Source organism: Giraffa tippelskirchi, chromosome 5, assembly GCF_054371585.1.
Source record: "Giraffa tippelskirchi isolate mGirTip1 chromosome 5, T2T-mGirTip1v1.2.pri, whole genome shotgun sequence".
Lineage (NCBI taxonomy): Eukaryota > Metazoa > Chordata > Mammalia > Artiodactyla > Giraffidae > Giraffa > Giraffa tippelskirchi.
In genome coordinates this window covers 86,193,561-86,221,001 of record NC_137279.1, presented here as the reverse complement: position 1 = coordinate 86,221,001, position 27,441 = coordinate 86,193,561, and the positions used below count along the sequence as shown (strand labels likewise).

The 27,441-nt window shown below is 49.6% G+C and overlaps 2 protein-coding genes across 3 annotated transcripts in view; one reads left to right on the top strand and one right to left on the bottom strand.

Annotated features, from left to right (window-relative positions):
• The window catches only part of NOS1AP (nitric oxide synthase 1 adaptor protein), a 339,905-nt gene extending 321,472 nt beyond the window's left edge, over positions 1-18,433 (top strand). For both annotated transcript variants that reach the window (XM_081491516.1, XM_081491514.1), the window contains exons 7-10: positions 6,863-7,029; positions 8,684-8,863; positions 16,263-16,428; positions 17,821-18,433. In XM_081491516.1, the coding sequence (XP_081347642.1) occupies positions 6,863-7,029; positions 8,684-8,863; positions 16,263-16,428; positions 17,821-18,236 (929 nt within the window). In that variant the 3' untranslated portion in view covers positions 18,237-18,433. The remainder of the gene's footprint in view (positions 1-6,862; positions 7,030-8,683; positions 8,864-16,262; positions 16,429-17,820) is intronic.
• Positions 18,434-24,641: 6,208 nt separating this feature from the next.
• On the bottom strand, positions 24,642-27,427 carry SPATA46 (spermatogenesis associated 46). The gene is made up of 3 exons (XM_081491523.1): positions 27,260-27,427; positions 25,949-26,062; positions 24,642-25,278 (listed from the first exon to the last, which is right to left on the bottom strand). The coding sequence occupies exons 1-3, from the start codon at positions 27,360-27,362 to the stop codon at positions 24,752-24,754; spliced, it is 744 nt and encodes a 247-aa protein (XP_081347649.1). The 5' UTR covers positions 27,363-27,427; the 3' UTR covers positions 24,642-24,751.
• Positions 27,428-27,441: the final 14 nt, after the last annotated feature.

Genomic DNA, 27,441 nt, shown 5'->3' with positions numbered 1-27,441 from the left:
TAACACTGTTTCTTTTGTAAGTATTTACTAAACACCTTCTCTGTGCCAGATCCATGGGAAATGTGAATGAAACACACCCTTGGCCTCAAGATAAGAAGGACACAGTTGATATTGCTTTTGCTAATTAAGAGCACTTGACAGATGGATGCCCGGTGCTGTGGAAGCCAGTCTCTCCTGATGACTGATGGAAAGCTCTCCTCAAATGCAGGCCCATTTCACCTTGTCCATTCCTCTAGGGGCAAGGAGAACCAGATGCTCAGATCCCAGCACTATATACCTACTGAGAAATAGACACTAGTTATCCATCAGCCCTCCCTGTCACAGGGTAAACCTCCTGATTGTCAAGAAGGTCACTTCTGGGTGCAGGAGGTGATAAAAGGCAGCCTGCTCTCTGTGCTCCTGCTGGCTGGTTGACAAAGCAGCAGAAGAACTGCCCTACTGGGCCATGGTCCAGGGTCCTCCTCTCTGTTACATGCCGTCGCAGCACTCAAGTCACCTCCCAGCTCCTAGAGCAGCCAGAAGGAGAACCAAGCACACTGTTTGCTTCTGAAATACTAGGCTATGGGAAACGAATTTTAAAAAGAAGAGATAGGCTACCCACTCCGGTATTCCTGGGCTTCCCTGGTGGCTCAGCTGGTGAAGAATCCGCCTGCAATGTGAGAGACCTGGGTTCGACCCCTGGGTTGGGAAGATCCCCTGGAGAAGGGAAAGGCTACCCTCTCCACCGTTCTGGCCTGGAGAATTCCATGGACTGTTTAGTCCATGGGATCGAAAAGAGTCAAGACAGGACTGAGCAACTTTCACTTTCATATGTATATGCATCAGTGACTCACTTTGCTGTACAGCTGAAACTAACACAATGTTTTAAATCAACTATATTCCAATAAGGGCCTCCCTAGTGTCTCAGTAGTAAAGAATCTGCCTGCAATGCAGGAGACTTAGGAGATGCAACTTCGATCCCTGGGTTGAGAAGATCCCCTGGAGTAGGAGATGGCAACCTACTCCAGTACTCTGGCCAGGAAAATCCCACTGACAGAGGAGCCTGGCAGGCTACAGTCCATAGGGTCGCAGAGTCAGAGATGACTGAGCACACACACAAACACACATACTCCAATAAAAATGTTAACGAATAAAATGATTTTCAAATGTTAAATAAACACATACATACACACATACCAGGCTTGCTTCCCCAGATGACTCATGTGGATTTGCATGGGAAGACTTATTAGAACTATTTGTACTATAAGACAGGCGCTCAAATGACCAAAGCCTGGCTCCGAGTTAGCTTGAGATTTAGGGAACAACTCTTCATACTTCCTATTTACATGACTCTGTGCAGTTTTACAATTGGTGCTTAGTCTCTGAAAGTTTTTAAATTTTATTGGAAGACAGTTAGTGATGAACCTAATCCTGAATGTAGAGAAAAAGATATTTCCTGAGAAATGCCTGAGAATTGCCAGTTGTTTCTGCAGAGTCCGAGAAAGAGAGAAGAGCAGAGAATGAAGAAAACTAACAAACAGTAGGACTTTCATACCTTTGCTGAGCACGTGGTCAAAGACATGGTCAGTGTGTTCAGGGGGAAGAAGCAAGTGGGAAATAGACCAAGTGTGACAAACCAGCCGCCTGTCTCTCCTGTGCCACTGCCGCTGCCTCCACACTGGCCCTGGCTTCTGTTCTTGAAGGAGGATGGTCAGAGACAGGGTCTGAGGATCGAAGACAGATACTGTGTGGGGTGGGGCCTCAAATCTCCCCGTTTCCACACCCCTCCCCCCAGGCCTGCAACCCTCCCATCCATCTAATTCAGCCTCCATGTAGAGTTGAAGGAACTGGAGCCCAGGGAGTGAGATGATTTACCCCTTTCCTGACAGCCCAATAGGGGTGTGGTGGGGGAAACTCCTACCTCTCTGGATGCCCCATTCAAATGGTAAAAAATCTGCCTGCAATGCAGGAAACCTGGGTTCCATCCCTGGGTCTGGAAGATGCCCTGGAGAAGGAAATGGCTAACCACTCCAGTGTTCTTCCCTGGAGAATTCCATGGGCAGAGAAGCCTGGTGGGCTTCAGCCCGTGGGGTCGCACAGAGTTGGACACAATTGAAGCAACTTAGTATGCATGCATACTTCAATAAAAAAATAAATTTTTCTAAAAATACACCAAGAATAACAAGATGGCGGAGTAGAAGGACGTGCATTCATCTTCTCCTGCAAGAACTCCAAAATTATAACTTGCTGCTGAACAACCGTCGACAGGAGAATGTTGGATCCCACCAAAAAAAGATACCCCATGTCCAAGGGCAAAGGAAAAGCCCCAGCAAGACAGTAGGAGGGGCGAAATCATATCTAGAATCAAACCCCATACCTGTCAGAGACGCATGGAGAGCTCAAGCAAACCTTGTGTGCATCAGGACCCAGAGACCCGACAGAGACTGAGCCAGAACTGTGTTTGAGTGTCTTCTGTGGAGGTGCGGGTCAGCAGTGGTCTACCGCAGGGGCAGGGGCTCTGGGTGCAGCAGATCTGGGTGTGGCATAAGCCCTCTTCGAGGAGGTCATCATTAACCCACCATAGAGCCACCAGAACTTATACAGGATGGGAAAACAGATTCTTGGAGGGCACAAACAAAACCTTGTGCACACCAGGACCCAGGAGAAAGGAGCAGTGACCCCGCAAGAGACTGACCCAGACTTGCCCGTGAGGGTCCAGGAGTCTCTGGTGGAGGTGTGGGTTGGCTGTGGCCTGCTACAGGATCAGAGGCACTGAGTGTAGCAGTGCATGCATGGGACATTTTGAAGGAGGTCACCATTATCTTCATTACCTCCACCATAGTCTGGCCTCAGGTCAAACAACAGGGAGGGAACAGAGCTCCACCCATAAACAGAAAATTGGATTAAAGATTTACTGAGCATGGCCCTGCCCATCAGAACAAGACCCAGTTTCCCCCTCAGTCAGTCTCGCCCATCAGGAAGCTTCCATAAGCCTCTTATCCTTCTCAATCAGATGGCAGACAGACTGAAAACCACAGTCACAGAAAACTAACCAAACTGATCACCTGGACCACAGCCTTATCTAACTCAATGAAACTATGAGCCATGCCATGTAGGGCCACCCAAGATGGATGGGTCATGGTGGAGAGTTCTGACAAAACGTGGTCCACTAGAGAAGGGAATGGCAAACCACTTTAGTATTCTTGCCTTGAGAACTCCATGAACAGTATGAAAAGGCAAAAATACAGGGCACTGAAAGATGAACTCCCCAGGTGGGTAGGTACCCAATATGCTATTGGAGATCAGTGGAGACATAATTCCAGAAAGAATGAAGAGATGGAGCCAGAGCAAAAACAACACCCAGTTGTAGATGTGACTGGTGATGGAAGTAAAGTCCGATGCAATAAAGAGCAATATTGCATAGGAACCTGGAATATTAGGTCCATGAATCAAGATAAATTAGAAGTGGTCGAACAGGAGATAGCAAGAGTGAACATCGACATTTTAGCAATCAGTGAACTAAAATAGGCTGGAATGGGTGAATGTAACTCGGATGACCATTATTATATCTACTACTGTGGGCAATAATCCCTTAGAAGAAATGGAGGAGCCATCATAGTCAACAAAAGAGTCTGAAATGCAGTACTTGGATGCAATCTCAAAAACAACAGAATGATCTCGGTTCATTTCCAAGGCAAACCATTCAATATCATAGTAATCCAAGTCTATGCCCCAACCCATAATGCTGAAGAAGCTGGAGTTGAATGGTTCTATGAAGACCTACGGGAGAAGGCAATGGCAACCCACTCCAGTCCTCTTGCCTGGAAAATCCCATGGACGGAGGGGCCTGGTAGGCTGCAGTCCATGGGGTTGCGAAGAGTTGGACACGACTGAGTGACTTCACTTTCACTTTTCACTTTCATGCATTGGAGAAGGCAATGGCAACCCACTCCAGTCCTCTTGCCTGGAGAATCCCAGGGGCGGCGGAGCCTGGTGGGCTGCCGTCTCTGGGGTCGCACAGAGTCGGACATGACTGAAGCGACTTAGCAGCAGCAGCAGCATGAAGACCTACAAGACCTTCTAGAACTAACACCCAAAAAAGATGTCCTTTTCATTATAGGGGACTGGAATGCAAAAGTAGGAAGTCAAGAAATACCTGGACTAACAGGCAAATTTGGCCTTGAAGTACAGAATGAAGCAGGGCAAAGGCTAATAGAGTTTTGCCAAGAGAACACACTGGTCATAGCAAACACCCTCTTCCAGCAACACAAGAGAAGATTCTGAACATGGACATCACCAGATGGTCAATACTGAAATCAGATTGATTATATATTCTTTGCAGCCAACGAAGGAGAAGCTCTATACAGTCAGCAAAAACAAGATCAGGAGCAGACTATGGCTCAGATCATGAACTCCTTATTGCCAAATTCAGACTTAAATTGAAGAAAGTAGGGAAAACCACTAGACCACTCAGATTTGACCTAAATCAAATTCCTTACAATATACAGTGGAAGTGAGAAATAGATTCAAGGGATTAGATCGGATAGACAGAGTGCCTGAAGAACTATGGATGGAGATTTGTGACAGTGTACTGGAGGCAGTGATCAAGACCATTGCCAAGAAAAAGAAATGCAAAAAGGCAAAATGGTTGTCTGAGGAGGCCTTAGAAATAGCTGGGAAAAGAAGAGAAGCTAAAGGCAAAGGAGAAAAGGAAAGACATACCCATCTGAATGCCGAGTTCCAAAGAATAGCAAGGAGAGATAAGAAAGCCTTCCTCAGTGATCAATACAAAGAAATAGAGGAAAACAATAGAATGGGAAGGACTAGAGATTTCTTCAAGAAAATTAGAGATACCAAGGGAATATTTCATGCAAAGATGGGCACAATAAAGGACAGAAATGGTATGGACCTAACAGAAGCAGAAGATATTAAGAAGAGGTGGCAAGAATACACAGAAGAACTATACAAAAAAAGATGTTAATGACCCAAATAACCACGATGGTGTGATCACTCACCTGGAGCCAGGCATCCTGGAATGTGAAGTCAAGTGGGCCTTAGGAAGCATCACTATGAACAAAGCTAGTGGAGGTGATGGAATTCCAGTTGAGCTACTTCAAATCCTAAAAGAAGATGTTGTGAAAGTGCTGCACTCAATATGCCAGCAAATTTAGAAAATTCAGCAGTGGCCGCAGGAGTGGAAAAGGTCAGTTTTCATTCCAATCCCAAAGAAAGGCAATGCCAAAGAATGTTCAAACTACCACACAATTGTACTCGTCTCACACGCTAGCAAAGTAATGCTCATAATTCTCCAAGCCAGGCTTCAACAGTACATGAACCAAGAACTTCCAGATGTTCAAGCTGGATTTAGAAAAGGCAAAAGAGCCAGAGATCAAATTGCCAACATCTGTTGGATTATGGAAAAAGCAAGAGAGTTCCAGAAAAACATCTACTTCTGCTTTATTGACTATGCTAAAGCCTTTGACTGTGTGGATCACAACTGTGGAAAATTCTTCAAGAGATGGGAATACCATACCACCTGACCTGCCTCCTGAGATATCTGTATGGAGGTCAAGAAGCAACAGTTAGAACTGGACATGGAACAACAGACTGGTTCCAAATAGGAAAAGGAGTATGTCAAGGCTGCATATTGTCACCCTGCTTATTTAACTTATATGCAGAGTATATCATGTGAAATGCCAGGCTGGATGAAGCACAAGCTGGAATCAAGATTGCTGGGAGAAATATCAATAACCTCAGATATGCAGATGACACCACCCTTATGGCAGAAAGTGAAGAACTAAAGAGCCTCTTGATGAAAGTGAAAGAGGAGAGTGAACAAGTTGGCTTAAAACTCAACATTCAGAAAACTAAGATCATGATATCCAGTCCAATCACTTCATGGCAAATAGATGGGGAAACAGTGGAAACAGTGACAGACTTAATTTTGGGGGGCTCCAAAATCACTGCAGATGGTGACTGCAGCCATGAAATTAAAAGACACATGCTCCTTGAAAGAAAACATATGATCAACCTAGACAGCATATTTAAAAGCAGAGACATTACTCTGCCAACAAAAGTCCGTCTAGTCAAATCTATGGTTTTTCCAGTAGTCATGTATGGATGTGAGAGTTGGACTCTAAAGAAAGCTGAGCGCCGAAGAATTGATGCTTTTAAACTGTGGTGTTGGAGAAGACTCTTGAGAGTCTCTTGGACTGCAAGGAGATCAAACCAGTCAATACTAAAGGAAATCAGTCCTGAATATTCACTGGAAGGACTTATACTGAAGCTGAAACTCCAATACTTTGGCCACTTGATGCAAAGAACTGACTCACTGCAAAAGACCCTGATGCTGGGAAAGATCGATGGCAGATCGAAGGAGGAGAAGGAGACGACACAGGATGAGATTGTTGGATGGCATCACCGACTCAATGGACATAAGTTTGAGTAAGCTCCAGGAGTTGGTGATGGACGGGGAAGCCTGGTGTGCTGCAGTCCATGCAAAGAATCGGACACGACTGAAAGAGTACTTTTTTCCCTAATCTGTTTCCACTCCTGAGTTTGAATGAAGTTGAGGTGGTTGTCATCCCTTGCATGCAGGTTCCCCACACCCTGTCAGTGAAAACATCACGCCAGCCTGACAAAGCAGTCATGTCTAGTCTTGAGGAAATGTTGTCTTTGTTTCTGAACTTTGAGAAGATATTAAAATCAAAACATCTTATTGGATTGGACATTTAATGGACTCGAGTTGAAAAGATATACAAAAATGTTACTAAGTCAATGGTGTCCTAAAGCGTGACATGATTGAAAACTGAAGTGTTGGGAAGGAGGATGTTGTTCTTAGTTGTGGCCCTTCCCTTCCCCACCCTCTCTGTTGTCCCTGTAGGCCGCCAGCTCACCGGAGCCGAGAGGACCTCCACGGCCACTGCAGAGGAGACAGACATCGATGCAGTTGAGGCCCCACTCCCAGGGAACGACGCCCTGGAATTCAGCCGAGGCGTGACCGACCTTGATGCTGTAGGGAAGGAAGGAGGCTCCCACACAGACCCCAAGGTAGGCAGGATGCAGCCCACCCAGGGGATCCACACATCTGTTTGCATGTCACCTCCCAGAGTGGCCTGTGTCATGGCCTCAGCCCCCGTCAGTCACCTCTTAGCCTCTGCCAGCACAGTGGTGGCTCCAGAGCATGTTTTACTTCCTTTCAGACTGAATCTAGAGATTCAGTCCCTGTGAATTGACGCTAGACACTGCTGTATGTCAGGATTTCACAGAGCTCATTCCTGACATGCATTACCCTCCAGGGTCCATCAGTACTCAGTTCCCTTCTTCTCATTGGAAGCCCCAGCTTTGATGGCACCTCATCGGGGCACAGTGAATACCTGTGCATGTGGCTAATCCTTGCACAGCACAGTGTGATCCCCTGGGGCTTAGCTGAGGGAGCAGGGTGAGTTCGGGCTGTCTCTGCCTGTGGCTAGGATCGTGTGCCTTTGATACTCCTGGGGAGGTGGAAACTGGCCCATTGGAGGTTGGAAACTGCAAGACCACCTCAGGCATTCTCCATTTCCACCTCCTGTTTTTATGGGTGAGATGACGGATGCCCTCAAGGGGTTTCTGATATGATCCAGGTGAAACTGAGAACTTCCAACCTGAACACAAAACCAACACCCCTGGCCCCCGCCCCCACACACACGGCCCCCCACACACAGACAGCTCCTGACACACACTCACAGAAGGAAAATTCTGACAGATTGCCCTTGCCTTAGACTCCCTGCCAATTCCCTGCATCATGAGTGCCTCTCTTTACTCATCATGTAACAGCTTTTCCCAAGAGGAGGTCATTAGGCTAGTTCATCAGAAGGGGAAACCTGTCTAGTTTGAAGGGCAGTATTGTTTCATATTGTCTGCCTGATATTTTCCGTGGTGCCCAGTTTGTACTCTGCACGTGGCAGAAACCGTCTGTCACCGGCGCTTCCTCTTGCCTACCTAAAGAAGGACCAGCAGCAGAGCTGCTGCAGTTGAATTCTCTGGCTCACAGAAGCCGTCTAGTGACAGTGTCCAGCCATCAGGAGGGAGACGGGAGGGAATGGAATGGAAACTGCTTTCCCCTTTCGGAGAGAGGATCTCCCCAGCCCACGTTCTGTGTATGTTCAGACTTTCTTCTCGGGAACTCCCATTGTGAGGAGGCAGTGCGGGATTGGAGCACCTCCCTCATGGCCTCTTCCTCCAGTGGTCAACTCAGGAGACCCTGCAGACCCAGGAGGAGAGAGCCCTAAGGACATAGCAAAGTGAAGGTGGAAGCTGCCTCATAGCAAGGTGTAGCTAGCTATCTTTCACAGAAATAGATCCAAGACCAGACCCTCAGGTAACTCAACAATGTGGTAGAGTTGGAAGCTATGGGCAAGAAATGGAACAGGATCAGCTGCCTGGTCTCCCATCATATCCGCATCAGGAACTCAGCTCTACAAATAGGGTTTTCTGACTCTGTGTTCCCAGCCAAGGCCATCAGATCACCTCCTCTGGGGGTGGTGGCGAGCGGGGGTGTCCTGTCCACATTTCCATTGAAGACGCAGCATTTCTAGCTCTTGGTTATAAGTGGGCCATTTCACCCCAGCCTTGTACTAGACATACTGTGTATATTGAAAACAGAGTAAGTTGTCTAAAGGAGGCACATGCCCAGGCTCACACCCTGTCTCTGCCTTTCCTCCAGGTCTCGCCCCACCCCCAGGAGCCTATGTTGACAGCTTCGCCCAGGATGCTTCTTCCCTCTTCTTCCTCGAAGCCCCCGGGCTTGGGCGCAGGCACGCCACTGTCCACCCACCACCAGATGCAGCTTCTCCAGCAGCTCCTCCAGCAGCAGCAGCAGCAGACGCAAGTGGCTGTGGCCCAGGTTCTCCTCAGCCTCCTCCCTTCTTCGCAGGCTCCACTCTCATGGGCTTGATGCACCTTCCCTAGCGAGGGGCACAGGGCAGGTTTTAAAACCTAGGGAGCTATAAGGGATGGCTCATGCTGTTGGATCATTGCTTGTTGGGGAAGGGGGGAGGTGGGGAGAGGAGAAAGGGGGGATGCAGATGAAATGGGAAGAAACGTTTTGGTTTCCCATGTATCCCCCACTCTGAGTTGGGCTTGGCTGGCTTGGCTGGATGTTGTTGGGTCATGACTTGAACTTACTAAGGAACATAATTTCACCCTGCCTTTCCTGCCTTGTTTTCCTGGTATGTGGGTGAGAAGGGATGCTTCTGGAGTCAGGACAGGTGTGAGGATAGGTGTGACTTTGTGATACCCCTCTTAAGAGAATTAAAGTATGAATTTGTGCCAAATTCCCCTGCAGAGTCTACCATCCTAGAAATCTTGTCCATAGAGGTTTCCATGCCTCCTTTAGTCATCTACTCATTCCAGGCAGGATTTCTCTATTTATGTAAAGATTTCTCCAGGCAGGACTTGATACCATACTGGCCTTGATTATAATGGGATTTAACTTCCAGGAACTTGTTGTTCAGTTGCTAAGTCCTGTCCAACTCTTTGCAACCCCATGGACTATAGCACACTGGGCTCTTCTGTCCTCCACTATCTCCCTGAATTTGCTCACATTCATGTCCATTGAGTCAGTGATGGTTTCTAACCAGCTCATCCTCTGCTACCCTCTTCTCCTTCTCTTGTACATTTCCTTACAGGAACTTAGGTATTTGAGCCATAATGGGAAGAACTGGCTTAGATTTCAGGAATCAAGCACTGTTTGAGCCCTGAGGACTCACTGGGCTGCTGTTGCTTTATAAAGGAGGGGCGAGCTGATTTCCCTGCTGCTTTTAGCAGGGATCCATTCTGCTTGCTTTCTGTAGAGGGCATTGTCATCCACATCTTCCTCGGAACTTGTGAGTCTGAGCTTCATCTTCTCTCCGGGCAATCAGGGGATGGTGGACACATCATTGGTACCATTCAAAGGCTGACTCCTAAGATAAGAGTCAGATAGGGTCAGGACCTAATGGGTAGATGAAAACAGTGAAGAGCGGGGACTTCAGGGTTTGGAGAGTTGGTGAGAGATCTGGGAAGGCAGCTGTTGGCATTGGCATTCTACATCTGCTCAGCCAGGCTGGCCTCTGAGGTCTTCTGCATTCTGGAATGAGAATAAGAAGACTTCTCTAGAGAGCTGTTATTGATTCTTGTCATTTCTTCTCCTACTCTTCTCATGACCCCCAGGTGGAGTGAATCACACAGGCAGAGCTGTCCTTCCCAACACAAACCCCTTGAGGAAGCATCCGGCAGCCTAAACAAAATGATGCAATGACTTGGGTCTTAAAAAAACCTTCTTACAGCAGTCTCACACTGACCTGGGCCTGAGGCCCAGCCTCATGGGTGCCTTTTGCAACTGGGTTTCAAGAGAATAAAATCAGCTGGGCACTGCTTCCAAGTGATCTGAACCTTTTAAAAAATGCTGATCACGAACCAAAAGGATATGTGCTGATACTGGGAGGATCTGCAGGTATTCCCAAAACAGCAACAAAGAGGAGGGATGTCATTAATGGCTTCTGATATTTGGGGGGAAAATCACTGCCTTTTGTCAAACAATTGTATTCATCTCCTGTAATTAATGATGTGGCGGGTGTGATGGCTGACAGGAGCACAAAGCCGGAATGCTCCAGCACAGGGCCATTCGGCAGCCCACATCCATCCTCCAACCACAATACTTTTCTCTTTCAGCATATCAATTACCAAGTAATTAGTATTTATCTAAGAATGAGCTTGATGCATATTCATGATGAATATTATCAGAGAGGCACTTGAATTTGAAGTCACTGCTAAATACTGAAGAAAAACTATTTGCAAACGTATAATCTGCACAACAAGAAGAGTGTTGTGGTAGTCGAAGGATGCAGGACCTGTAATTCATAGGTCTCTCCCAGTCAGGCTAAAACCCTCCGAGTGGTTCTATGGCCCAGAATCAAGCGTCTGTCTCAAGGAGACATCACTCTCCTGGCCCTGTCTTAACTGCCTGTATTGTAGAAGACAGTGAAACTAAGAGAGGGGAAGAGTGCGGTGCTTGCAGTTCACTTGATGAGCCTCTCTCAGTTCAGCCACTTCCACACTTGTAATCTGTTGATGATAGTTGGCAGTGCCCTGGTTGAATCTGTTCAGTCTGTGACCTGACTCAAAGGCCACCAGAGCGCATCAGTATCTCCCATGGATAAAACGACTTTGGGTAGGGCCATAGCCTTCTAAAATGTTTAGGTCAGACAGTACCTTGAGGTCATCACAGAGTTGCTTGAGCAGAAGTTGTTTTCCCCTCTCTGCCATCCTTATAGGGAGTTTCTTCAGTTTGCTTCTTCCTTTGCTGCCTGGGAATACAGCTGACATGTCATACCTCGCAGCTGGCTTTCAGCTCCTCTTGTCCTCCAAACCAGTTCAGTCCTAAACCAGCCTTCAGTTACAGGTTTCTCTTCATGTTCCTCTCTTACTCTCTTTGTAGCATTTGATCCAAGGGCTTTTTATTAGTATCCAAATCTTTGGGTGTAAGCAATGATATAAGATATATATATAGGTGGATTAATAAATAGGTCTTCTTAACATCTTTCATGCATTTAAAATATATAAAGTCTGGCTTACTTGGTTTCTCTGCACAGTGTCCAGCATGAGGTCAGCTTTTACTTGTGCTGTCAGACTCTATTGCCATCAAACTGCAAGGTTTCTGCCTGTCTTTGTGAAACTGCCAGCAGTCCCCGGAATTCCAGTGGGTAGTACTGTGACCTCAGCATTTCAGGTGGGAACACATTTTCCTTTGTTCTGGGAGTATCCAAGTCCTCCTGTATGACTCCTGAGAAGAGCTAAGGATAAAGACAGTTTCTTGCAAACAGGCGTACTCTTGGGGTCCCTTATTGCATGATTTGCGCACCCTCCCCATTTATTCTCGAAGACCAATCTGGTTCTACTGTTATCATTGGGACCAGGCTTAGATCTCCTTCGCAGTGTTCTGATTTGGTCTAAGACCTCAAGACCTCTCCCAGCCTCTCCCTAAATTGGTTCAGAGCTGGTCTAGAAAGGCCCTGTCTTGGCCTTCAAGGTATGTGGGCAAAGGTGTTGCTCAGCTGACTCTTAAGCATTTCTAGACTAGATCTCAGTGCGTAAATAGTGAACCCCAAGCCCTTCGGACCACTTTCCTGACCCCAGCATGAGGCTTGCGTGGCTGCACTAGCTTCCTGCTTTTAGATGGACAAGAAGTTCAAGGGTGCACATCAGAGTATAATCAAGCCTTGAACCAAAGCTGGGTTGTAGCTGGCGCCCGCATGGCCATGGGCTGGGCCACATAACTCCAGAATTGATCTGGGCACTGTGGCTGACTAGCAGCGGTTAAGTAGGCCAGGTCCCTTCACAGTTTGCCAACTCCTAGCCTGGCTCCTGGGGAAAATGTTGTACCGCAGCTCAGTATTGGCTATTTAAAGACTTCTCTACCTGCTGCCACTTGTTCTGAAACAAGTGATTGGTTACTTAATGCTTTGCAATTGTGTATGCCGTAGTTAGAGGAATAGCGCTGAAAAGCCTCCACAGCCCACCCACCCCAGGCCCTAGATGGAGCCTCTGTCCTCGTGGCTTCTCCAGTCCCAGCACCCTGGGTGCACTGCCCAGGTCCCTGCCTTGTGCATGCAGAGACAGAGCCGCCTGCCTCCGCTTGTGTGTCCGGTGTGTGGGGGGGGGCAAACTGCTCTGGTTCTCTCCACTGCCATTTCCATGTGCCTGCTGCTCCCTAACTTCAGCCTGGCCCTGCCCCCACTTCTCGCGGAGGAGCTGGAGTCCAGGCAAGTAGGCTGGAGGGCCAATGGGCAGTGGTCTGGTGTTGCTGGGTGGGTTGTGGGCGGATGTCTGAGTCTGGGGAAGTGGCACAGAGCTGGAGGGCACAGGGTTGAACTTACACTTGTACTGCTATGGCCAAAATGCAGACCTGGACACCAACTCCAGGCGTGGCCTTCCCCCTGATTTAGTCTGTGACCAGAATGTGTGCGTGCTAAGTTGTCTCAGTCTGGTCTGACTCTTTGCGACCCCGTGGACTGTAGCCCGCCAGGCTCCTCTGTCCATGGAATTCTCCAGGCAAGAATACTGGAGTGGGTTGCCATGTCCTCCTCCAGGGGATGAATCCCTTGGCAGGCGGATTCTTTACCACTAGCACCACCTGGGAAGCCCAGAATAGTCATTGCCAGAGACCACATGGCCCCGGAAAGGCAAAACTGTCTGCTACCTTTTCAGAAATTAACATTGCCTGCCTTGGCAAAAGATGTTTGAGGTTTTAAAAGAAGAGCGTGCTGAATACAAATAAGTCCTATCTGGTAGGGAGGGGGAGGTGGTATCTACTCCTGTTGTACAGTGAAGGAAGCGAGCACACAGCTGTAGCTGACTGCTGAAGCCGAGGCTGAAAATACTGCTGCTTCATTTCAGTGCTTCATGGCCAGACCCACATATGCGAAACACAAGGACTCCTAAATTGCCCCAAATTTAGAGGAAGTTCGGGCCGTTTTGTCCCAGCTTGGCCTGGGTTTCATACTCCTGGGGTGCAGACTGCTGCAGTGAGAGGCCTGAGCCTTATGCCTGCTGCCCATTTGGACGGCTGCAGGAACAGAAGGGCTCCTTAGCGCTGGATTTAGGCAGCAGCAGCAGCGTGTGCTTTCGCATCCCCGGGGTTTGAAAACACCTGAAATGTTACAAGTCTGAGTTTGCAAAGCTAAAGTTCTTATTTAAACTGACACAAGGAATACTCAAACACAACTTTTTTCTCATACTACTCAGTGCCTGTGGATTTGTGATGAAACATTTGTTTCAAGGGTCATCTTTTATGTACTAATGGTAGCGCCCCTGCTGGAATGGTTACATGCAAAAGAAACTTCCAGATTTTGGTGTTTTTTTTTCCCCCTGGCTTCTGCAGGAGGGAATTCCTCTTTTGTCCCCAGTCTTAATTCTCTGACTTCCCAGAGGAAATCTAGGAGTATTCTTCACGGAGCCTTTAACCAATGGCCCAGGCCTGGTAATGACTATTCCATTCACCTGATATGGACTCATAGACTGTCCAAGCCTCTGGCCAACCCTCTCCACTGAAAAATGGAGAAAGTGAGGTGCAGGTAGAAGTGTATTACCTACAGTTGAATAGGAAGTAACCAACAAATTCAAGCATTCAGCTCCTGGTCCAGTGCTCTCAAATGGCCTCTCTGTGGGCAGGTTCAGATGTGGGATTTGAGCACCTGAGTCTGTAGCGTTTGTGTGCAGGGCGCCCTCTGTAGATGTCAGTTAGTGGTAGGTGAGATTCTCCACTTCTTCTGTTTACATGCATTGGAAGTTTTTCTCCACGTTTATGCCTCGTGTTTCTGTTTTGCCCTGAAGAAAATAGAAAATGGATAATTAGCAATTCTTTCTGCCCAGTATATTCCTTTCAGTGATGCTCTTAGTTGGAATAAATTACATTTACTGGCAGATGGAAGGTTATGGTTTCCTCTGGGGGCACTTGTAGGGGTGAGGTTCCCACAACAATTGTCCTGATTCTCAGAACCAGCAGGATTTGGGGAACTCTTTCGGTGAACTGTCTCCTTGCCTCATTTTTGCAAGGAAGACAGAGGCTTAATAGCCATCTACCACCTGATACTAGATTAAAATATTATTGCCACTGCTTTCCCTGTTCTTGCCCCTCTCTAGATCTTTCCTTAGTTTATTTGAGGCTCATGTCTGGACTGGAAGATCAGTCTTGTCCTTAGCAGTGCCTGGTGAAGGACAGATTCTCTTTAGATTCCTTAGGCATCCTCCCCCTGGGGGAACGGTAGGCCTAACCTCAGGAGCCGCTAATGGAAAGTGGCAGCTAATCTCATTAGTGGCTCCACTTAGAAGCAGAGCCAACAACTGCAAGGTCAGGTCCTCAAATCTGGGCCGGGGTGAGGAGTTGGGGGAAGGAAGCAGCTACTGCATCCAAAAGTGTGATCTCTGAGGGCTGGCTGCCGGGAGGGCAGATACTGCGCTAACAGGACTCTGGGCCAAGCTTGGCCAGACCATGGGGTGAGCATGACCTTTTACTCCCTGACAGAATGTGAATCTCTTTGGAGCAGATGGCTCTTCAGAAACCCAGAGCATTTGTTGTCTGAGTCAGAGAATCGACTCCTCCAATTCCTTCCTTCTCTCTCCTCCGCTCTTGGCTCTACCTGTCCCACCCCGGTCCTCCTGACTCTGTGTCTTTATCCACACCATGTTTTTGGTTCAAGAAAACCCTCTTTCGTACAGGGTGCTTTGGTCTTAACCACCAAATTCACGAGCTCCCCGTATTCAGGGACCTTCAGAAACCTCCCAGAGGCCCTTTTATCCACTTTTTAGCACAGAAGTCACACATTGTTGTCACTGTTGTGTGACTTAGTGTCGTCAAGCCAGAGTCCTGAGAGAATCCCCACATCTCCTGCCCCTGGGTTGTGTCCTCACACCCAGACTGCACACTGGGAGCAGACAGACCCCACTGGGCCCCGAGCACTCAGGCTGTGCCATTGCCAGGTGCTCTGCCAGGGGAAGGCGGGAGGGGCGGAGGTCCCCCTCTCCCCACAGAGGGCGGCTCTGTAGGCTGTCACCTCAGGCCGGGGCTGCTGGACGAAGCCCTGTTGTCAGTCAGTCAGTCAGCAGCTGTTTGCCCTCTGCCAGGTCTGAGGCATGCTCCCAGAGGCCTCCGGAAATAAAAAGGGAATGGAAGCTCAGGGAAGGAAGCCGACGCCCACCACAGGCGAGGAAAAACAGACCTTCTTACAGTCACCTCACTGACTTAGAAAGGGCATGCGTCTGGCTTCCTGTTTCTCACACCGTTTGGGTTTGAGGCAGGGGAGGAGGCAGTTGTCACGGGGGTCTGCTGTGACACTGTTCTTAGCTAGTGGGTCAGCATATCAGTTTTTTGGCTTTGTATTTTAAAAGACAAGATGAGAAAAAGGTACCTGCCTCAACGCAGCAGTAGTGTGTTAGCTGTCGGAGCAGTTCTGACGGGGATGGGGCTGGGACACAACCCTTTCCTACCTCTTGCTCTCGGTGTGGGACTCTAAGTGGTACATGAATGACACATCATGGCCCCCACTCGGGATGTGGATCCAGTGGCCCAGCTTCTTTCAGTTTCTCCTCTGCATTACAAGCCCAGGTGCCCATTTTGCCTGGGAAAGGGCTTCTCCATCTTGAATTGAACCTGGAAGGCTTGTCTGGTCCTGGCCCTCCACCAGTGACTCATGTTTACATTCACATCCCTTTCTTCTCTCTGCCCTGTCTTCTCGCTGTCTTCTCTGCCTGCTCCCTCTCCACAGGTTCACTTGCTGAAGGACCAGCTGGCTGCTGAGGCCGCAGCACGGCTGGAGGCCCAGGCTCGTGTGCACCAGCTCCTGCTGCAGAACAAGGACATGCTCCAACACATCTCCCTGCTGGTCAAGCAGGTGCAGGAGTTGGAGCTGAAGCTGTCAGGACAGAATGCCAGTAAGTGAGGGCCCTGCCTGGCCTCACCTCCCCGTGGAGGCTCTGGAACCATGTGTTCTCTTCCCTAAAGCTTTTGGTGGTACTCTGTTGGACCCCTGGCCTGTCCTGGTATCCTAGCAGAAAATATAAGCATCTCTGTTTGTTCCATCTACACACTTAATGGAATTATAAAATGGCAGGGCCAGAGAGGGTGTTGGCTGCCTTCTAGCCCAGTGCCCAGATTTGACCTTGAAAGTCCCCAGGAGTCACCACCACATGTTCACCCAACCTCTCCTTGATGGGCCCCCAGGCTCTTCACATCCTGAGGCTGCCTGGTTCCTTCTCAGAGGGCTTTTCCAATAGAAATACACTGAGCATCTGTTGTGAGTCATGCTCTCTGAGAGCTCTGCAGGACACGCCAGACCGTCCAGTAGTTTACTCCTCCTGCATAACTCAGTAGCACAGAAAAGGCTGGTAGCAATCTGTGTCTCAGTGGGTAAAGCAGAGGAGTAACTGTGGCCAGCACACTCGGCTGGCTAGTGGCAGAGGTGGCTTGGCTCCCAGCCTGAGATGCCTGCCTCTACTCCCAGCTGATCCCAGGCTGCACTGGGAAGTGCTGGAAGACAGTGTGTCTCTATAGCATGCTGAACTTGTCCGTAGGCTGTCTGCTGCTCTAAGTGCACATTGACTGTGGACCAATATCGACTGATCATATACATGATCTCATTTAATCCCTACAGTGGTAGATGATTTTGTGCCCATTTTACAGATGAAGAAACAGACTCAGAGATTAAATAACTGGCTCAAGGTTTCAGGACTAGCATAGTGTGGAGCCAAGATTCAAACTTGGATCTGATCATAAAACAAATGCTTTCCACATTATACCAGTAGTTCTCCCAAACTACCCTGTAAGCTTCTTAAAAATGGATACTCCAAGATCCAGCCCACAGAGATTCTGCATTGGTAGGTCTCGGGCAGAGCTGAGAACTCTGTTTTTAAGTAGCCCAAAAGTATGGATAGGGAACCACTGTACTTTACCACTCTGAAAGCCCCTCTGGATTTTTCTTTATCAAGGCCCTGTTGTATTAATGCCAATTTACAAGTTTGCACTAAACATTTCTACATACTTTTAACATAGCTCTTCAATTTGTATCTTTGTCCTACCACATTCCCCATTCGGAGCCTCCGCTGGTCTTGCCAGCCCCTCGCCGTCATTGCCCCGCCTTTGCCTCCTCCACCGGCTCCTCCCCCTAGCCTGGCGTGTCCATTCTGAGTCAAATGGAAAGAAGAACTGAAAAGCCCACCCTTACCCCACTCCCCTCCGGTTGGCCAGGGACCTGGGTGGGCCAAGGATGGCTTTCAAACCAGCCACCTTTCTAATGCCACCCCTCCTCCTGTTGTCTCCCCCTCCAGTGGGCTCGCAGGACAGCTTGTTGGAGATCACCTTCCGCTCTGGAGCCCTGCCTGTGCTTTGTGACCCCACGACCCCGAAGCCGGAGGACCTACACTCGCCGCCCCTGGGCGCGGGCTTGGCCGACTTCGCCCACCCAGCGGGCAGCCCCTTAGGTAGGCGCGACTGCTTGGTGAAGCTGGAGTGCTTCCGCTTTCTCCCACCCGAGGACACCCCGCCCCCTGCTCAGGGCCAGCCGCTCCTCGGCAGCCTGGAGCTCATCAAGTTCCGAGAGTCAGGCATCGCCTCAGAGTACGAGTCCAACACGGACGAGAGCGAGGAACGGGACTCGTGGTCCCAGGAGGAGCTTCCCCGCCTGCTGAACGTCCTGCAGAGGCAGGAGCTGGGCGACAGCCTGGATGATGAAATCGCTGTATAGGTGCCCTGGGGCGAGAAGGCCGAGGCCGACGTGTGGAGGGGCCGAGTCTGGCTGCTGCCTGGGTAGGGCTGCCAGCTGATGGGCAGGTGGGCGCTGCTGAGGATATCCAGGGGCCTGGAAACGTTTACAGTTTCAGAAAAAGCATTAGAATTTTGCTTTGGAGGGTCAGGTGGGGAAGAAATTGGATTGCCAAAAGTGAATCAACTCCTCCCTCCTACTTGTGACTACTGGGGGTGGAGGGGACTTTCAGAGCCCATGGCTTTGGGAGAGGGTCCCTCTTGAGGACCACCAGGCTGCTGAAGGACCTGCTCCCACCTACTGCATCATCAGGCTGCCCTGCTCTGTCATGTAAGGCCCTTATAGTCCCCTTGCTCACCCTACTTCTGTGGTCCCGACTATGAAGGGAAGCCATCGGTACCTTCTCAGGTACTTTGTGTTTAGATGCCAGGATGCTACCAGTTGCCTAACTCTCCCCTGACCTTCCTGGGAGGAACAACTTCTCTAAGCCTTTGCAGAGACTGTAGAGGTTAAATGCTCCAGGCTAAAGGACAGGATAGTCCTTTCAGTGTGAGTGTGGCTTGGAATGTGTTGCATTGAGGGATAAGCTTTCAGATGAATTGGATCCAGGTGCTTTCTCTGGGTGGTATCAGGTGTTGCTCCAGAAGGAGATGGGACTTCACTACCATTCAGGCCCTGCCATGGAAGCCAGTGGGGAGGACAGCCTCTCTACTGCCCCAGATCACTGAGGTCTGATTCCTCAGTGTGGATGCCCTGCCCACCCCCTGCCTACAAGTCCAGCTTATCCACCAGGAGGCTGGAAAGCTGCCCTCTCTCCCCTGTGTCCTGCCTTAAGGGCTGTGCCTACTGAAGCTGTTGTAGCACTCTGCCTCTATAAAAGCCTCAGAGCCCCCAGCCTTACCTCTCAACCTGTCCCCTCCACTGGCTGGAAGTGTGCAGTTTTTACTGCAAAAAAGAAAAAGAAAAAAGAACACAGGCTGGTAGCTGAGACTGCTCAAGTCCTCTCTTCAGAATCACTGCCACTTAAGTCAGGGACCACAGCCACTTTGCCCTTGACCGGTCTCCCTGTGGATGCGTGCCTGGAGCACACCTGTAAAAAGTGCCATGTGCAGTTCTCTGTTACCATCTAGGCCTGGAGATTACCATCTGATACACTGGCTGATTGGGGCATTGAGGGCGCACTTACTTGTCCTTGCCTCCAGGAAGACCCTAAGTGGCTGGTAACAGAAGAGAGAGCAGAGACATGCTAGTGCTGTGTAAGTTTGGGGAAATGTATTTATCTTGAACAGCAAATTACAGACCCAGACTGTATTACCATGGGGTTGGCTAAAACGTTCGTTCAGGTTTCTCCATAGCATCTTATGGGAAAACTCAAACGAACTTTCTGACCAACCCAATATTTGAGGCTCAGTTGGTAACGATGTGGTGGCCTAAATCAGTTAGGCTTTTTATAAAGCCTAACTTGGCTTTATAAAATACAGAAATGAAAGTGCAGATCTTCTGTTATAGCTACAGTTGGGTTTCTTCTAGACTAGAAAGTCCAAATTAAAGGAAACAAATGCAGCTTTATGTTAGCCTTCCTTGGTGCATGAAGGTGTCAGTGAAATGAGATGGGTGCATGTGTGTGTGCATGTGTGTACACGTGTGCTTGCTTTGACATGCACGTGTGAGGGAAGGTGTCTATGTGTGTGTAGGCTTGTGAGAAGTGACCAGAGAGAAGAGAATGGGAATCTCCAGAGTGTTTAAATCAACAATAGGCTTGTGTTCTTTTCCTAATGTGCATTTAGTTGGAGAGGGGATGGCTCTGTTTTGTTATACTTTCTAGTTAATCACTGGAAGTAGGTCCAGAGATAGAAGGGAAGGAAGAACCATGAACTCAAAGGAGAGAGGTCAGGAGTCCAGTTTGGCCGAGCCTCTCTAGCTTACAAAATCCTAACCCGGGCTTCCTTGAGTGTGGGACCTCTTTGCTCATTAGAAGTTGGGGTCTTCAGGGGAGGGGAAGGTCTGGCTTCTCCAGGCCCACTGCTTACAAGCAGGGGCTGAGGACAAAGCCAGAAGCCAGTGGACTGAGTGTGTGGAATGTGCTAGGAGAGGGCTTGTTTGGGGTGGGGAGAAGAGTCTGAGTGGGGAAGATAGTTTCTAAAAGGGTCTTGAAAAGATTGCAAAAGGAAAGAAGAAAGGAGATGGTAGAGAGACTGAAGAATTGGAGAGACTAGTTCTCTGTACCACTGACTTGGGACCCATTCAAGACCCTTCCCCTCAGGAGGCTCCACAGTGGTTTCTACCCACCTTGGCCCTATCCTTTCCCCAGTTCAAGCCCTCCCTGGAGCTCTGGTGTGTGCTGGCATCATCCTTAGTGTGACTCAGCTGGAGTGCAGTGGGTGTGTGGAGATGGAGGAGACAAAGGACAGATCTAGGGGCCTTCAAAAGTCACCAGCCACTGGGCAGGAAAGGGAGCATTGCGGACCCCAACCTCCAAGCGATGTCACCCTGTCCTCTCCCCCTTGCTTCTTGCTCTGCTAACTCAGCTCCTGCCCTCCTCTCTTTCATCCTTCTACTCTTCCTTGTGTGGAGGACGAGTGGACACCAGAGGCGCCTCCCTTACACTACCTGCCCCGGCCTCTCCCGGGTGCCAGCAGACTCTTGGGCACCCTAGGCTCTCACAGGTGTGGAGCCAGGGAAGAATTGCTCTGCAAAGGATGGACTCTACATTGGAACTGAAAATTATATTCCTTATATTCCTGATGATACCAATGCTGTCTATAAAGCCTCTTCATAGCCTCACTTCTCTCAACTGCTCTCATTTAGGGGTTGTATTCCTTTTTATTTTCTCTTTGGCTGACTGCTTTCTCCTACCCCTCACCCCTCACCCACTTCCTCCCCCTCTCCCTGAGCCTTCTACTTCCTAAAACTGTGTGGCATTAACTCTGTTGGATCAACTCTCTGGGAAAAGATTCTGTTCATGTAAGTGCACTTACTGCCTGGATGTTGTCACTAGTCTAATGGCTTTTGCTAAATAAACCTTTCTTATTTCTAAAAGCTTTTCCATTGTCTTTTCTTGCTTCTTCTATTCTACCTGCTCCTTCTCCCCACCCCACCCCACCCCACTCCCCAAGCCTGGTGGCATCAGCTCTGTGACGCACAATTCCCAAGGGTGTGGTGTTGAGAAAAAGAACGCATGCTTCCAACAAGGAGGGAAGGAAGGTGGTACCTTCAGAGGCAGTTTGTCCAGACCAGCCTTGCAAGATCAGGCTATCCAGTTCTTATCCAGGGGCGATGGTGCTCCCCCAGGGGATGTTTGACAATGTCTTTTTGGTTGTCACAACTCGGAAGGAGTCTGTTGACACATAGTGATTGGAAGCCAGGAAAGTTGCTAAATATTCTACAGGGTGCAGAACAGCCCCCATGACAAAGAATTATCCAGCCCCAAATGTCAGTAATGCCTCGTCTAGACCTTTTTCTTTTTCTCAGACTCTCCCATACCCCAGGCCTTTTCAAGCTCCAAACATCATTGAAATATTCTGGCAGCAGCAGCAAGTTTTGAGTGCTTGAAAAAGTACATCATAGATCTTTTCAGATAGAGTTAAGATCATCAAGATTATAAAATTTCACTGATTCCCTGACTATAAATGTCTGAAATATGTAGTTGGTAGGATGCTGAATGGGCGCAATCCAGAAATGTCCATACCGGAGGCAAAGCATGCACCTTCCCACAGCTGCCTAGAAGGATTACGGTGTCATTGAGATACAGCTCAGCGGTGGGGTCCTGTCTCACTGAGATGTGGGCTTTCCTGCTGGGAGCAGAAATGAAAGGGGAGGCAGAAGGCTGGCAAAGACGGATGTTAGAGAAACATGGAGCTGCAGTCTCTCAAAACCAGCATTGTGACAATCAGGCTCCCGTGCCCAGAACATAGAGCTCTTTGGAAGGCAGAGGTTTTGTTAAACTTGACTTTGGTGAGCCAGGCCTGAAGGAAAGACGGAAGGTCAGGTCAACCAGGTTTATGTACCCTCTGCCCTTCTCTGGCTGAGTGAACGGAACTGAACCTTATTTTCTCATCTGTAAAATGGGAATCCAGTACACCACTAAAACTTCAACGAGGAGTAAATGAGACTGCATTTTAGAAGCAGTCAGTGTTGCTGCTCACGGGTGCCTGGCAGTGGCTCAGGGCACAATGCAGTTTACCGCTAAGAAGCTGGGAGGGCGAGGCCGTGCTTGTGCTGGTCAGTGCAGTTGTGTGCTGCATGCATTTCTGCTGCACTGAACCTACTCAGAACTCTGTATATTGAGAATGCTACTGGGGTCATGACACTACATTAAATGTGAAAGGTGTCCTTAGGGAGAAAATGCTGAATTTGCGCACCTGCCAGGGCATGATTAGCATGCGCTGTGGCCCTCGGGCTCAATCCCCAGCCTTTAGATGGCTTTCTGTCTCTCTCTTTTTTAAAACTGTGCTCTGTGCCCAGGTGGCTCAGCAGTAAAGAGTCACCTGCCAATGATTGCCAGTTGCAGGAGGCGCAGGTTCAATCCCTGGGTCAAGAAGATCCTCTGGAGAAGGAAGTGGCCACCCACTCCAATACTCTTGCCTGGGAAATCCCATGGACAGAAGAGTTTGGTGGGCTACAGTCCATGGAGTTGCAAAGAGATGGACACAGCTGAGCATGCATGCACATATGTTCCCTGGCTGTGCCCGTGATGTGGATGCCCTGGAGAAGGGAGCGAGGGCTGGGCTGAGGGAGAATGAGTCCTCTCCTTGTCCTCGCATACACTATGCTGAGACCACGGGCAGCCTTCCCAGGTCCACTCCCTGTCCCCCTCTCCCTGTACTCCTTCAGGAGCCCCATCAAGGGGATACATGTGCACATCTGTGAGGAGAAGCTCCCAAGGGCTTAGGTGACTTTTCCATTTAGGGAAATAGGACATCAGAGTGAGGACTAGAGAGTCATTAGAGTCTCTCATCTGCTCCCTCAGAGTACCAGGCCCTGGAAGTAGTAGAGTCATGTCAGGGCTGCCTGCAGACCACCGTGCCCCATGGGGGAAGAATGGGACCCTGCATGTCCTGGCCTCTAGTCCAGCTGGAGGCTGTGGACAAGTAGACTCCAGGCCTCTGACTGGGTGGGTGGAGGGAGGTGAAGGAGTCGGGTGAAGAGCAGGGCCCTGGGTGGGGGCCTGGGAGTAGTCTCACAGGAAAGGACTGGGATGCGACGGGGCCTTGAGTCCAGTCTCTCTCTCTCGCAAAGGAACCACAGATGGTATTTGAACAGGACAGTGCTAAGCAGAAGCAGCTTTGCTAAACCATAATGTGGGGCTTCAGAAAGACTTACCATGTGACCACTGGAAGGGTCAGAGGAGATCCTCCCCACACTGGCCAACCAGTGGGCAGGCAGAGACAAAGGGAGGGCTGGTGCCAGGGTCCCTGAAAGGAAATGTGCCCCCACCCGCTGCAGTGAAGGTGCCCACTGAGTCACTAGGGAGATGAAGTGAGAAGGAAATAAAGCCTAAAATAAGACCAGCAAGCATTAAGCTCTGTTTTTCTTTCACCACGTAATGGGCAAAACAGGTGTCCTTGCTACCCACTCAATACTCATCCATTTTTCTGTGTCAGAGTGGGCTGTGAGGTTTGCTCAAAAATGGAATAAGGGTCAAGGCTATCTGCTGGGACATTCCTTGGTGCTATAAGCAGTGTTTTCACCTGTTTAACCTGGCCTTTGTGCCATGACTCAACAGAGCTATGTAAAGATGTCCCATGGGTCAAAAATGATCTACTTCAGCCAGAGATGTCCCTTCCAAGAGAAGCATCATGGTATATGTGGTAGGAATGGGCCCCAGCCTTATTTGCCTCTCTTCTGGCTTGTGCATGAGGCACAGCCTTCCCATTCCATCTGTCAGAAGATCTAACACCTAAGAAGCTTTCAAACTGCACACAGATTGTGCCGGTGCAACCTTCCCCAGGCTGACAGGAAAGGGCCTTCAACCCTTCTCCCTCCGTGTGAGCTTTCCCACGGCGCGGGGCCAGGACCGATCACAGAGGGAGCAGCAGGAAGGTCAGGGTCCTAGAGCGGTGGTTCTCATATTTGAGCTGCATCAGAATCGCCTAGAGGGCAGTTAGAGCACAGACCAAGGTGTCCACCCGCCGTGTTCTGATTCAGTAGGTCTGAGAATTTAATTTCTAACAAATTCCCAGGGGATACTGACCCTTCTGGTCTGGGCACCTCACTTTGAAAAACCACCATCTCGGAAGATATTCTCATACTTCGGGTATTCTTTCAAAACAAAGAGGCAGGGGAATGGGCCTGGTGTTGCTAGGCAACCAGCAGCAGAAGAGAAATGGGATGGGGTCCAGGGGCTGGGAAGGATGGGGTACAGGGTGACCTCACACTTAACAAAAGGCCGTCACTGACTTTGGTTTATTGACATCTCCACAGAGACATAAATAGGTATCATCCCCTATTTACCTGGCGTCATCCACTAACAAGGCAGCTGCTGCTGTCCAGCAGGCCTACCTGAAGGCCTGGCCGCTGCCCAAGGAGAGCCTGTCTCCCGGCCAGGCCTTCTGTTCCTTGCCCCAGAGGGTTTTGAGCTTGCGGTAGTACACCTTGCAGCTGAAGCCCTCCTTGAAGCCCCTCTTGATATGGCTCTTGAGGGAGTGCAGCGTTGGGTACAGGCGGCAGCAGGATGCACACTTGTAGCCATTCTGCTGGGCCGGATGCCGCTTGGAGACCGTCAGGATGTCCTGGGATGTGATGGAGTCTGTGGAGTCTGGGCCGTGCCTGGATTTCTTGGTGGCCTCTCGGGGACAGGTGTTCTCTGGGGAGGAAGAGGATGAGCAGACGCTCTCGGCTGTGTCCTCGGGGAGGCCGCTGTCCCCCTGACCCTCGTCCCGCTGCACCTCTGGGAAGCTGTAGGTCTCAAGGTGGCTCTCTCTGTCCTTGCATAGAAAGTAGCTGTAAGGGGAGAACCAGGGCCGGTAGATGGTGCAGTTCCACCTCAGCTGCTCTCCATTTGGGGAGTCCCCCAAGATGCAATCTGCAAATGAAAGAGCTGGGTCTGAGCCTCAGGCCAGGCAGGGAGCAGTGAGGCCTGGGGTGGCCCAGAGACTGTGCAGAGAAGCAGAAGGACAAGAAGACAGGTAGTCTTCTACCTGTTTACAGGCATGCCCTCAAGTTACCTCTGCCCCACCTTGAGTGCAGTTCTGAGAGCAGGTGAGGATGGGGTGGGGAGAGCAGTCTAAGGCATTCCTTCCTGCTGTTTGCTTTTCTGCTGGTACAAATGGCAGTTTGACCTCTGGGTAGTGACTCCCATTGCAATCACTAACTAAGACCTGGTATTTGTCAGGTGTGTCCCTCCCTAAGGACACCTCTCCTCTGCCTCCTCTAAGGAGCAGACTGTCAGACCTCTGCACTCCCTCTTCTTTCCACCAATGGTTGCGGCCATTTTTCCAGCCTCACTGTCTGTCTGCCTTCAACAGCCTGGTCAGGCAGAAACTGCTATTGTACATCAGCGTGAGAGACAGGAGAGGAGAAGCAAGAGGCCTCCACCGGCCTGCAGGTCTCTGCTAAAGGAAGCACCAGACAGAAGACTGCAGGGGGCAAGGCAGCGGGTGGTGATCCCACGCACAGCTCCCCCATGCCCTTAGGGAAGCAGCCCCATCCCCCAACTTCTCACCTGTTCCCGTCCCAGCCAGAGAAGGCCTCACCTGGCGAGAGCACTATGTTGTACACCCCGTGCCGGACAGCGCTGCTTGGGTACTGGGGTAGCAGGGCCTGAACTGGGCTGGACACCTCAGTGGGTAACACAGTCTTTGCGACATCTGGGTTACAGGAGAAACATTCTGGTGAGCTGAGCATTGTTGGGAGTCCTCTTGTTGGGACCCTCCCCCCAAGACGTACCTAGAGGTTCAACCTTGGTACTTTCAAGGCCCTGCAAAGCTGAAGCAAAACAGTGACCTTTCTTGCACCTAGATAGGCAAAGCTATTCTGGATGACCTCCTGGAGAATTCCAAGTAGGGTGTGGTTTCATTGAGACCTGGGAAAGATCTTCTCCAAAGGAGAATGTAAGCCGTGGGCCAGATGGCAGCTTTCTGCCTGGCCCACCCCTCTCTCGACCCTCCTGCAGCTCACCGTGTGTGTGTGTGTGTGTGTGTGTGCGCGCTTCTGTGTCCTCTCTCTGCATTGCCCCTTTTGGGTCCCTCCAGGGCCCAGGGGAGGGAGTCATGGGCCATGTTGCTTTGTTACAAGATCCCTCTGAGGATGAAAAGCTGGTTTCTCCAATAAAAATGCCTCCCACCCATAGCCAGAGAGTGTTCAGATGAACCTTAGCTGTCTGATGGCTGCTAATACTTGGCTTAAAAAGCTGACTTGCCTCAAATCTCAGAGTAGTAGCTGTGTTCAGTTTGGGAAACAGATAAAAGTGTCCTGTGTATAGACAGTGGATGTTTAGGAGAACTACTCCTCCACAGAGCAGCACTTCTCAAACTTCAGTGTGCATAGGAATCACCTGAGATATTGTTAAAAGTGCGGATTCTGATTCAGCGGGTCTAGGGTCGGCCTGAGATTCTGCATTTCTAACAAGCTCCCAGGTGATGCTGATGTTACAGGTCCATGGACCATACTTTGAATAGCAAGTCAGAGCATTCAACTTTATTCCATGATGAACTCATCAGCCTCTTCTTCTCCAGCTTGTCATAACAGGACTTAATCTAGTACATCCTCATTACATAGACAGGCTGTCCCCTTGAGTGTTCATGCAGATTCAGAGAGTGGAAAGCGTGACAACAAATGTTTCCCCCATTCTTGACTTGCAAAAAATGAATAAACAGCAGGAACTACTTACCTGGCTTCTCCAATTAAAATACCTCCCACCCACAGCATTTTGAGAAATTATTTTCTCCCCGTGTGTAAGTTAACTTTCTCACTAAATCGAGGTCCTATAACATGATCTGGTAGAGTACTCAATTACAAGCTTCAAAGAGCCACATTTTGGGGGGCCCAGTGGCACCAGAGTTTACCTGGCAAGCTGGTGGCACGTGAGGACATAATATCAGGAAGAGTGCTCAGGGCAGAGGAAGAGATTCGAGTTCCAGAAATGCTGAGGAGTGAGAAGTTCTCCATGTTCTGACTACCGAAGAGTACGGAGGTCACACACACCTGTTCCCTAGAGGCTGCTTGGGTTGTCCAGACGACAAACATT